We start from the raw sequence: 12,276 nt of genomic DNA on the forward strand, positions 1-12,276 counted from the left end.
AAATAATTTTTTATTTTTTTTTAATGATGTGATTCATATAGATTATAAATGAAAATGAAGATAATATATATCCCTACTTTACACTTCATTTGATGTCAAACCATATTCCCTGTACTTCTTTCAATTCTAATTGCTCATATATTTTATGAGCAATTAGAATGAATGTATATGGTCCATTTATATTATATAATTCATTCTTTTAAGGTTACATGGTGGTCCACATTCAAAGTGAAGAATTTATGGAGACACAACACATGTGTTAGAATAATTACTTAAACTTTAGGAAAGTAACATTCGACGTTTCGACCTCTGTTGAGGTCATCATCAGGAAAAATACATATGTATAAGATACAAGCTACATGACTCTCATCTTACTTTTGTATAGTGTAATCTAAATGCTTGTTAATTATTTAACCTAGCTTGACCTCTTGTGGAGAAAATAAAAAAAATAAAAAAATTGAATAAAAACAAAATATAAACAGAACTACATTAAACATTTCTAAAGTCCTCTCGTATTGAGATCTTCTCTTTGAGCTTGTTCTTGTTGCTATCTGGATTGCAGATGGATCCTCCATATTCTTGGAATGATTAATCCATCATTTTTTTTATAATAAAATTAGTTTAATCCTTTATCCAAGTGTGAACAAACAAAGTTTGCACCTGAAAGTATCTTCAGGACTGGGGTAAGGTGGTACAACACCAGGACAACTCGTTGCAAAGGTGGAGCAAGTTACCAACACTCATCTCAGTATCTCCTATAATGCAAAACACATCTCCTTGCGGATATGTCTAATGTTATGCATTAAGGGAAGGGCCACTACCCAGACTAGTTTCGACCTTTATTGAGGTCTCTTCAGTGGGAGCCAGGCCCAAGTGGAGATATCAGGCAGAAGCATTAACAGGTCTTCTCTACCTATAGGAGTTGCCGAGCCACCCTTTTGTGCATGTGCCACCCTTTTTTAATAAATTACTCTGCATTTAGAGAAAGATGTTGAAATTTTATTATACTCTAACCAAGTGAAAAATAAACTTTCAACATCCATCATTTTTGTTCAAGGTTTGAATAATGTTTTAGCATTTCACAAGCTTCTTTGAATTTTCTTTCAAACCAGGTTTTGGTGTGGTGTAGGGATTTGGTGCCTTTCCAGTCAATTCTGTTGTATGTTTCGAGTGTGTGTGGTTTGATAGGCCAGTTTTGCCATAGTGTGGAGGTATTTAATGTGTCATTTGTGTTCATCTTTTCTGATTCAGATGGTGCATCCTGTTTCCCCTATGTAAGGTAGGTTACAGGTGCATTGAATTTTGTAAACTCCTGGGTGGGCCAGGTATGGAAGAGGATCTTTGGAGGAGCTAGGTAAATTTCTTAATTTTGTCAGAGGTTTGAAGGTAGTCGTAATGTTGTATTTAAGTAGTGTTCTATCTATTTTTTCTGAAATGCCCCTAATGAATGCCATAGCCATACCACTAATGTAAGCGTATGGCTATGACATTCTTGTAATCTTTTTGTTTTTAGTGGCATTTTTATTGAGAATCTTGTGAACCGTTTTTTTATTGTATCCATTTCTTACAAACGTTTGGCTAATAATTTCAAATTCTTGGTTTCAAAAAACCAAGTTTATATTTTGTTTTTATAAAAATTTTTCAATTTAATTTTTTTATTTTTTAAATTTATTTTATTTTATATATATTTTTTCTCCATAAGAGGTCATGCTAGGTTAAATAATTAACAAGCATTAAATTCATCTTACTTTTGTATAGTGCAGTAGCTTGTATCTTATACATATGTATTTTTCCTGATGATGACCTCAATAAAGAGATTGAAATGTCAATGTTACTTTCCTAAAGTTTAAGTAAAGTAATTATTCTAACACGTGTTGTTCTCCATAAATTCTTCATTGTGAATTTATATTATATCGTTTGTGTTTTAAGCAATTTCTTTCAGAAACTTATCATACTCATTTTCAAGATCAACACTACAAACATCATTGCACAAAAAATGGGCTCAAAAATAGCTGCTGTACTACTTCTGTTAATTAAAAGTTTACGATTCAGTGAAACTTTTCAAGACCAAAACAAAATACCCACACTAATAAAAAAGCTTTGGCACAGTGGTATTCTCCTTGGTATGTTCTAGTCCAGAATTCTCTTGGAGGTAGGTTCATTCCTGTGTATATGGTTTGTTAAATTTATGTTGTCATAGCATGTGCTTAAAGATTCAGTGGATTTTATTGCACTGTTACGTTGTGAGAATAAAGGCTTTAGAAAAAAAAAGTTTAATAAATGGGAAAGAATAGAGGCTGAACAAAAATGTTTTAAAATGTAAGGATGAAATAATTACAATAAATTTTTAAGTCACTATAAAATAATTGTGGATTATATTATTAAATATAATCATTAAATATATCATTGAAGATTATATTATTATTATCTGAGACCTCCAGGGAGTCAAGGACTCATCGAGAGAGGCCGTAAATTACTCAACCCAGCTATCATACCTTCCCTTAAATTCATTTGCACTAGATGCACTCACTACCAATAAGGGCAAATTATTCCACTCACTCACTGCTCTCTCTGGGAGAAAAACCTAGCTCTTAACTTAAGGTTGTTCTCTCTGGGAGAACAACCTTAACTTCTATGGATGCCCCCGTGTTCTCTCCCCGCCTTCCATATAACAAAACATTTCATCATTTTAAATGCTATAACACCCATTCAAAAGTTTATAGACCTCTGTCATGTCATCCCCTCTTTCTCCTGAATCCCATAATCCAGATATAATCTTTGTAACTCTTCTTTACACCCTTTCCACAGCTTCTTTATCCCCTTGGAACTTGGGAGACCAAATCTGCACACAGCAATCCAAGTGTGGTCTTATCAAGAGGCAAAATTACTTCCTTATCCTTACATGTCAAGGTTTGCTTTAACAATTATTCTTTAGCAATTATTCTCTGAGTTGTATTTGCAACTTTTGCTATGTGACCTTTGAACTTAAAATTCTTATCCACCAATACACCAAGATCCCTTACCTCTTCAATTTCTTGTAGCATAACCCTGCTAATATAATATGCCACCGGAACTTTAATCACGCCAAAGTGCATAACTTTACACTTACTAACATTAAACTGATAGCCATTTTCATTTGCCCAGATTTCCAGTCTAGTCAAATCATTTTGTAATTGCTGAATATCAGTAGCATCCCCAATTGCCCTGTCTATCTTCAAATTATCAGAAAACAATTGCAAATCTGATGATAGACCCTGCCTTGATGTCATTAATGTATAGATTGAACAATAATGGCCCAAGGACTGAACCCTGAGGTGTACACCACTGGTTACCTTAAATCTGGAAGATTCACACCCATTGTATACCACTTTTTGATATCTGTTTGTCAACCATTCCCTGATCCAAGTCAATAGGCTACTTTTCAATCACATATTCTCCAGTTTACACAACAGCCTATCGTGTGGTATCCTATCAGATGCCTTAGAAAAATCCAACATTATCATAGTGTATCTCTTTATCCAACTGGGCCATAATATTGTTATAAAATATGAGCAAATTGTTAAAACATGACCTTCTTTTAGTAAACCCATGCTGTTCCCTGCAGAGTATAGAATGTCTACCCATTTTTGTATGCAAGTTCTTACCAACTTCTCTAAAATCTTCACTACCACTCCAGAGATTCTAATAGGTCAGTAATTAGACACATCAGTTTTTGCACCACCCTTGTGCAATGGAACTATCATACATTCCTTCCAATCCTGTGGTATCATTCCTGAGCTGAGACTCGAGTTATACAAATGTGTGAAAGGCCTAGCCAATTCACTCATTCGGGCAGATATTCCATCTGTCCCTATTGACAAATTGTTATCCAGGTTATGCAAGAGCTCTTTAACCTCATTTTCATGAACCTCTAACTCTTCATCCAATGTAGCAGTAGCACCATGCTATGCTACATACACCTGGTTGATATATCTTAGCAAAGTGAGCACTCGTTAACTGAACAATCTCCTTAGCTTCCGACACTCGTGTATCATCTGCATTCAATAAAGTTATTCTTCTACATTCATTCTTTCTTTTGCTTGCAGCATAATGATAAAATTCTTTTGGGTTGCCTTTAGCTTGCATGGCCAATTTCTTTTCATACTCCGTATTAGCTTTTCTCACAATACTCATTACTTTTCTGGCCTGAACTTTATATATTTCATAACTCCTCTCACTCTTATTCTCACGATATTTTTTTCTACATCTTCTTCTTGTGAATCTCTAGCTTAATAAGGCTGCACATTTATTTCACTCCCAACCTATTTATTCTTTGAACACTAGGGATACATTATGAATTACTATGTAGCAAAGAATTAACCATCAAAATGTAAATATTTAAAGGGAGTGCTAAAATAAACTATAATGCAGTGACAATGGGACAGAATTAAATACAGAGCCACTAATACACTGATGTGAAGTTGCTGATTTGTTTTGCTGCTGAAAGGATATTGAATCCTAATTTAAAAAATCTATATATAGACTATATAGATTACTCATCAAAAGTCTAAAACAACCCTTAGAAACAAAGCATTTTTAGGGAATAAATGGCTTTAATTAACACTAATGATTTAATTCATTAATCATTATACTTTTTATGATTGCAACTGGTAACACTGAGTTTTTCACTGAATGCATGCAGCTTTGTTAAATAGTAATGTCTTTGTTAAATAGTAATGACTATTGTTAAATCTTCAGTTTAATCTTATTATTCGTTATTTTACTGTTTCTTGAATCTATCCTTTTGCTTACTTAAAACCTTATACAATCAAAATCCTACCGGCTGCTCTATTGTTATATCGTAATTCTACCTCTATAATAACTCTCCTTCTAATCTACTGTCATGCCCCAAAAATATTAATGCAGATTTATTTCCTCTTCGGATATTGGCAAAATTTATATTTTGCTGCACCAGCCAATATGCTATAACTGAAGAGACTCTTGTTCAGGGAAATAATTCTAAATTCTAAAGGATATACACAATATTTTATCTCATGCTAGCACTGTGCAGATTCAGTTAGCAGTCACAGACCGAATCTCACTTAAGCAATTATATCTAAATTCCTTCCCGCCAAAAAGGTTCTATTTCATAAGTGGTGGTTTGAATTCTAATCAGGCATAAACTCAGGTATAAGGTACAAAACATGTTTATTGGAAAAACATAAAACATTTATAGCTATGTAAGTTAAAATACTCAATGGATCAAAATTCACCCTAAGTTAAGAGTTATACTAAATCACAATGAATCAGAGCAAGTTAAATCCTTCAATTATGAAAGGATAAGATTAGGTTTAAGCATAATACTACTACTATATAATTCCTTTCACAAGTTACTCACAGAATATACATTGAACACTTTCATTAATACTCTATCAATGATCATCTTAATTCTAAATTTCATTTAAGCAAGCCTAGCCATTCACAAATTACTGCCTATTAACAACTCTTCTTTGTTCTACAAGGGCTTAATTAATTCAGTCAGATCCTCACTAAAAGTTCTCTACTAGTGTCCTTTAGTTACAATGCACACAAATTTCTTGTTCTTCTAAACGAATTTTAACATAGAACGAAAACTCTTACATTACCGGATCTTTCCAGATTTCATGCCGCCAACTCATGTAGGTCTGGATTACCTTACTGCCTATTCTTCGGCTGTCTTTGCGCCTGGCGCTGTACTACGCTTTTTCTTCTAATCATTTCTGACTGTTGCGTGCTGTCTACTGCTCCGCAGGAAACCTCCAATGGGACATTCTGCTAAGGCTCAATTCCACATAGGCCGTCGTATCGCGATCAGCTCTGCTTGAAAATCTTCAAGCATTCTCAAGAAAAGAACCTGCCGTCCGTCATTACCGTAGTCGCCCACCGCTTTCTCATGAAAATCCTCCGACCAACTCCCCCTAAATCTCGAATCCGGCACCCGAAGATCAAAAGGTCAAAAAGCCCCCTAAAACGGCCTGCTTTGTCTTTTATTCGCCCTATTCGGGTGCCCTCTATTTGATGTGGTTTTCACCCACGAACCCCATCGTTCATGCCCCTTGGGTGATCCTACACTCTCCCTAACCTGTCAGGTTACATTATTCTAGGTAGCCGCTCTGACGTCATTTTTTTTCTGCGTAGGTATAGCTTCCATTGCTACACTCGACTCGTACAGATTATACGCGATAATTCCGGATTACTACTTATAATTTTTCTCAGAATTTCGCAATGTACTAGACAGCTTACTTGGGAATTACAAATAACCTAACAATAACTCTCACTATATGGCAAACATGGACTACACATTATTACAAAACATAAAACAATACTTCATAATTATTAGCTGATGTGCAGATATCTCCTTAATTAGTAGTAGTTTATTATGTTAAATCCTGAATAAAGAATTTACTTGTAAAGCTCTCCATTCAGGATCTAACAGCTTATAGCAATTTCAAGTTGAACAATTTTGAATATGTTTTAATTGAGCAAAGGTTTTCACCATGGTGATATATAGTTGAGTACCCCTAATTTTAATACCAAGGAACAGCACTGATTGTTTTATTTTATTATTTATTATTATTTTTTTAAATTATTATTATTATTATTATTTTTTTTTTGTGAGGGATGCCAGCAGAATGGTGATAAGTATAAAGTATAACTTTATACTTACTAACGTGCTTTAGCAAAGTTCAACAGTGACATAGCATATTCATTCCCTTTATCCAATTCAGTTATAATATTATTATAAAAATGATATAACTTTTAAATTTACAATAATGACATCATAAATGTCATATATAAAATGTAAGTATCAAATGTGTATTGAATGAAGGTGAAAGATGGACAAAATATGTGTTTTTGAAGCAAAACTAATAGGAAAGAGATCTAAAAGATGTTAGATGGATTGATGCAATTAGAGGTGCTTTAGAAGATAGAAAAGTAAGAGCTGATGAATAGAAGTTCAGTTAGAAAGAAAATTTTTGATAAAAAACTATTAATTCACATTGTTTGAACTGTATTAAAAGTATTATTTGTTATGAAAGAATAAGAAACAAACCTAGTAGAAATGTATCTCTTATTTTTATGCAAAAGTTCTTGCAAGCAAAAAATAAGAGATAAAGGTTAAATGCCTACTGTTAGAAAATCCAGGTCACCAGCAATCTTCTGATGTATGTATAATTTATATTTTTCATTGAATTACATTTCAGTCATGTTATAAATCCCTATGAATTGTGTTGCCAGTGTTACTATAAATAAATTAGTTATGATATCTACATTACAGATAGAGCAAGGAATAACTCTGTTATATTGCCATTTATACTTAAAAGGCAATATTTCATAAAGTCTCAAAGTTTAACAAGGTATTGCCACCAAAGATTTATTGCTTTTTATATATTTAGATAGAGAGAAAAAAAAAACTAACAGGAATTTGAATTCCATTCAAGAAGTTCAAATAGTATAATTTCTGGAATTTTAGTAAGAAAATATAGACGAACTGATCACATGATTGTATAGGCAGGCAATTGAAAAAGTAACTGATAATTAGTAATTATTAATAAGTAATGATGATATCCATGATAGCATTATTAAAATTCTTGAAAATGATTATTATTCAGGCCTCCATGGATTTAAGAGACTCATCGTGGGAGATCCTTCTTAGGAAACACGAAGTCTATCATACCACTCCTTGAACTCATTGACTGTTCTTGCTCTCACCACTCTCTCAGGCAATGCATTCCACCCTTCACGCAACATGGAGGGTGGAATGCATTGCATTCTTTGCATGGAGGGTGGTTGAACCACCCTGAATGCAAAGAAACCACTCCTCACCCTCTTGTTCACAGTTTCCTTTCGTAACTTCCAGGAATGGCCCTTTGTCATCGCTCCTTCCCGCTGTTCCACCAGGTGAAAGAACTCCCCAGTGTCAACCCTGTAACTGCCTCAACAGTTTAAAAGTCTCAATCGTATCACATCTCCTTCTTCTATCCACCAAACTCTGCAGTCCACATTCCCTCAGCCGATCCTCATACCTGACATTGTACAGTCCTGAAACCATCTTTGTTATCCACTTCTGTACCCTTTCCACAGTTAATTTATCCCATTCAAATCCTGGGGACCAAATTTGAGAAGAATAGTCTAAGTGTGGTCTGATTAGGGTCTTTTACAACAGAATGATAACTCTTTTATCTCTGCAGGTCAGCATCCCTCTCAGTATTGCAACAATCCTCTGGGTTACCTTCACCACCTTTGCAATATGCTCCCTGAATTTCAGTTTTCTATTAATCATCACCCCCAGATCTTGTCTCCCCCTACTTCCTCAAGTATGCATCCTCCCATCAATGGATCCCAAACTTCAAGACTTTACATTTTGCTACATTAAACTGACACCCTCCATTCATTTGCCCATATGTCTAGTTTATTCAAATCCTCTTGCAGGGCTGCCACATCTGCACTATCACTGCTAACCCTTCCCAGCTTCACATCATCTGCAAACAATTGAATATCACCCTGCAATCCATTGACAATGTCAGACATTGAACAATACAGGTCCCAGTACTGAGCCCTGTGGAGCCCCCACTTGTAATCTTCTGCTTCCTTGATATTGCCTCACCATACACAACTCTCTGATACCTTTCAGACAGCCAATCCTGAATCCAGTTGACTAACCTGACATTTAAACCCATGTGCTGCAACTTAAATATCAGCTTATCATGTGGCACCCTGTCAAATGCCTTTGCAAAATCCAAAAAAATGGCATTATATGCCTTTCCCCTCATCAACTGCTCTTGTCACTTTATTATAAAAGGCATTCATATTACTAAAGCATGAGCACCTCTTAGCAAATCCATGTTGATTCTTACAGATAACATCACCCTCATCTGCCCAATGCTGTATAATCCCTCACTAATTTCTCCAAGACGTTAACAACTACTGATGACACACAAACTAGCCTATAATTAGACACTTCCAGTGTGTTACCTTACACTCCTTGCATCCCCTGTATATTCATACATTTTCTTTTCTGCACATAGTTATAACTTAATTATCTTCATGTCTGAAAAGTTTTTGTCACTATTAATAAGAATATTAGTTATAAATTTTGTTATTTTATTGCACATAATAATAAACTGAACTTAATATTCTTTAGTCATAAAATACAGGAGCAAGTTGCTTTATTTTTTATTTGTATCTTTATTAAATGATGTTTGATGCTTTAATATTAAATTTGAAGAATGATTATCAGTGTTATATTCAGGAAATTTCTTTCTGTGTGGAGAAATAATCTCTCAGCTTTGTAATATGATATAACTGTTTTATTTTTTATTTTGTTGCCTTTTCCTAATACAATGAATTACTTCTCTTTTAGTTTGCCTATGTTTACTGTGTTGCGTAGGTTTACAATTTTGATGACACTAATTGGTGAATACTTCGTGCTTAGGTAAGTATTTTTTTAAAATTTGTAAAGGGTACAAATGAGTAGCACCTAAAATTTCTATCTTATATAAGAAAGTTCATTGTTCTACTTAAGAAATGTTTTATGGGTTTTTTCACAGACTAATTATTATACACCTCCAGGGAGTTCAAAGACTCATTGAGTGAGGGCACCTGCTCTATAACTCTGTCTCCACCACTTAATCCACCAACTGACCGCAACTACACCCATGCATCTACTGCCGACCACCACCACCACTAGTATTTCCACAGACGATCACAAACATCCATGCCCACGGCTGGATTTGATCCCGTAGCCTTTTGGCTGGAGAACAGATATGCTAACCACTCGGCCAGCCAGGCTGGCCAACAAATTATATTAAATTAATTTTAATTTAATTAAACTAAAAAATAATTAAATATATTAAATTATAACAAATACTTTAATTTAAATATAGGGCAAGCACAGTTTGCTCCAAGATTGGGTCCTGGGAGGTATTAGCATAAAAAAATAAAAAATAGAAGATAATAAAAAAAAAATATTGATTACCTTTATATATAATGAGTCAATGAGATCCATACCAGGCCTACAAAAATCAACCCATCTTCTCCCTGAATTAACTCCATCTATTTTAGTCCAATAAATTAAATAGAAAGAAAACACTTTATGTGAGGATATTCACCCTCATCCACAGTGCATTAGAAATATGCTGGAAATTCTCATGCCACCTCTGTATTGGCTCTTTTAGCTTCATCTGTAACTTGAACATTATGAATATTGGTTCATTGTGTGAACCTGAAATAAAAGTCTCAGTCACCTCTTTATTCATTTCATTGAACAGATGCTCGACTCATCCATAATTAACACTAACATAAGGGTGGATATTGCACTGATTCAGATCATCAGCATATAACAAGTACTTTTTCCATTTTCTCCTACTCCCACATTAATGCATTCTTGGATCGTCTGCTAACATAAATTGATGAGTCAAAGGATTATCTCGGATTTATTCATCATAATTGTAGCATTGAATGGATCAAGTTTATTGCTCTATGTGTTAGTTAGTCTTCCTTCACCAGCTTCCCTTCTTCTTATAACCTCTTCCCTACTTCCCAAGAACTGGCATGCAAAATTCCTTCAAATGCTTAATTTGTTTGAAATTTTCTATTTCTATAGGAAAAATATTTCTGTTATTAAATTTTTTTTCTCTTTATAGCTGAACTGATGTTATTCTGAAGTGGTGTAAATGGAAGTATTGTGAAGTGAGTTCCCCACACTGTAATTGTATAGGGCAGTAATAATGGCAAAAAGGTGGCATGCCAAATAATATTCTTATCACAGCACTAAAATAATCTTCAAATTTCTGCCTCTGGAATAAACTGATACATTTTGGAAGGAAACAGTCTGCTGAAACTGGTTTAATTTGCAAACAAAGCAATTAATACCGTAAAATCCTCTTCTCTTTCTTGACTACATTATGTGAAAAAAAGTAACTCATGTTTTTCCATATAATACATGTAAATTATTACCAAAGATAATATTAAAATATTATATTCAGGCAATGACAATCAAGGAAAAGAAGGTGTAGCCATAGTATTCAACACAAAATACGAGGCTAATTTTCTTGAATGGCAGGCAATCTCAAGTAGAGTAATGTGGGCAAATATGAGAATGGGGAACTGGACAATGAGACTTATTTGTGCCTATGGTCCCACAGAAGGTTCTACTAAGGTAGAAGTGGAGGAATTTTTTGAAGCTTTAGAAAAAGCAACTGACACAATGAAAAAGGAAAAGTTAATTCTTGTTGGGGATCTAAATAGCAGAGTAGGAAATGATTGTGCAACATACAAAAATATTTTGGGAAAATTTGGAGAAAAGATCAAAGCTAATAATAATGGCAAATACCTGTTGGATTTTTGCTCAGGACATGGACTGGTTATTACTAACACCATGTTCCAACATAAAAATGTGCACAAATTCACATGGAGAGAAGAGGCTAGGAATAAGAAAAGTCTCATTAACTATGTTATTGTTGATAGTGATGTTTTCTCCCTGGTGCAGGACACCAGAGTGTACAGAGGATTTGAAATTGGAAGTGATCGCTATCTAGTCTTGAGCAGGATAAAATCGAATTTCATATTGAAAAAAATAACATGTAAGAAAGTTTTAAAGCGAATAAAAGTTGAGCAGCTCTCAGATGTGAACTGTAGACTAAAATACACAAAGATTATTGAAGGAAAAAAATGAAAGAGTTTGAGAACAGGAATCAAACCTTGGAGATTCAGTGGCAAGCCTTGAAAAAAGCCCTGATTAATTCAGGCAGAGAGGCATGTGGTGAATTTTTTTGCAGGATAGAAAAATTAGAACTCCATGGTGGACACAGGAAGTTAAAGAGGCAGTGAAGGAAAAGAAGAAAGCATATCAAAAGTTCCTGGCAAATAAGTCAGCTTGTGCTCTTAGAGAATACAGAGACAAATGCAAAAATGCTAAACACTGTGTAAAACTAGCTAAACAAAAGTCATGGGAGGACTTTGGCAAGAATATAGAAAATAAATATCACGAAGGTGGCAAAATATTCTGGAGGTTGTTGAAGAAGCTTAGGAATGGAGGAAAGAGTGCTGTAAAAGGAGTTAGAGATGATAAAGGTGACATGAAAACAGGAGAAAAAGATATCCTTGAAGTATGGAGTAATTACTTTGAAAAACTGCTAATGATAGCACAGTGGTAAAAAACACTGACCAGGCATGCAGTCAGGAATACATATCCATACTTGAAGTAGAAAAAGCCATCAAAGGCTTGAAATGTGGAAAGGCAGCAGGAGTAGATGA

The 12,276-nt window shown here is 34.4% G+C and overlaps 1 protein-coding gene across 1 annotated transcript in view; it reads left to right on the top strand.

The window, feature by feature from the left end:
• LOC150095155 (solute carrier family 35 member D2-like protein) overlaps window positions 1-12,276 on the top strand; it is a 173,193-nt gene that overhangs the window by 39,729 nt on the left and 121,188 nt on the right. Inside the window, exon 5 of the mRNA XM_090411219.1 lies at window positions 9,383-9,454. Within this exon, the coding sequence (XP_090267345.1) occupies window positions 9,383-9,454 (72 nt within the window). The remainder of the gene's footprint in view (window positions 1-9,382; window positions 9,455-12,276) is intronic.

Source organism: Typopeltis vanoorti, chromosome 21 (assembly GCF_054136105.1).
Source record: "Typopeltis vanoorti isolate ZY-2024b chromosome 21, IOZ_Tvanoo_1.0, whole genome shotgun sequence".
Taxonomy (NCBI): domain Eukaryota; kingdom Metazoa; phylum Arthropoda; class Arachnida; order Uropygi; family Thelyphonidae; genus Typopeltis; species Typopeltis vanoorti.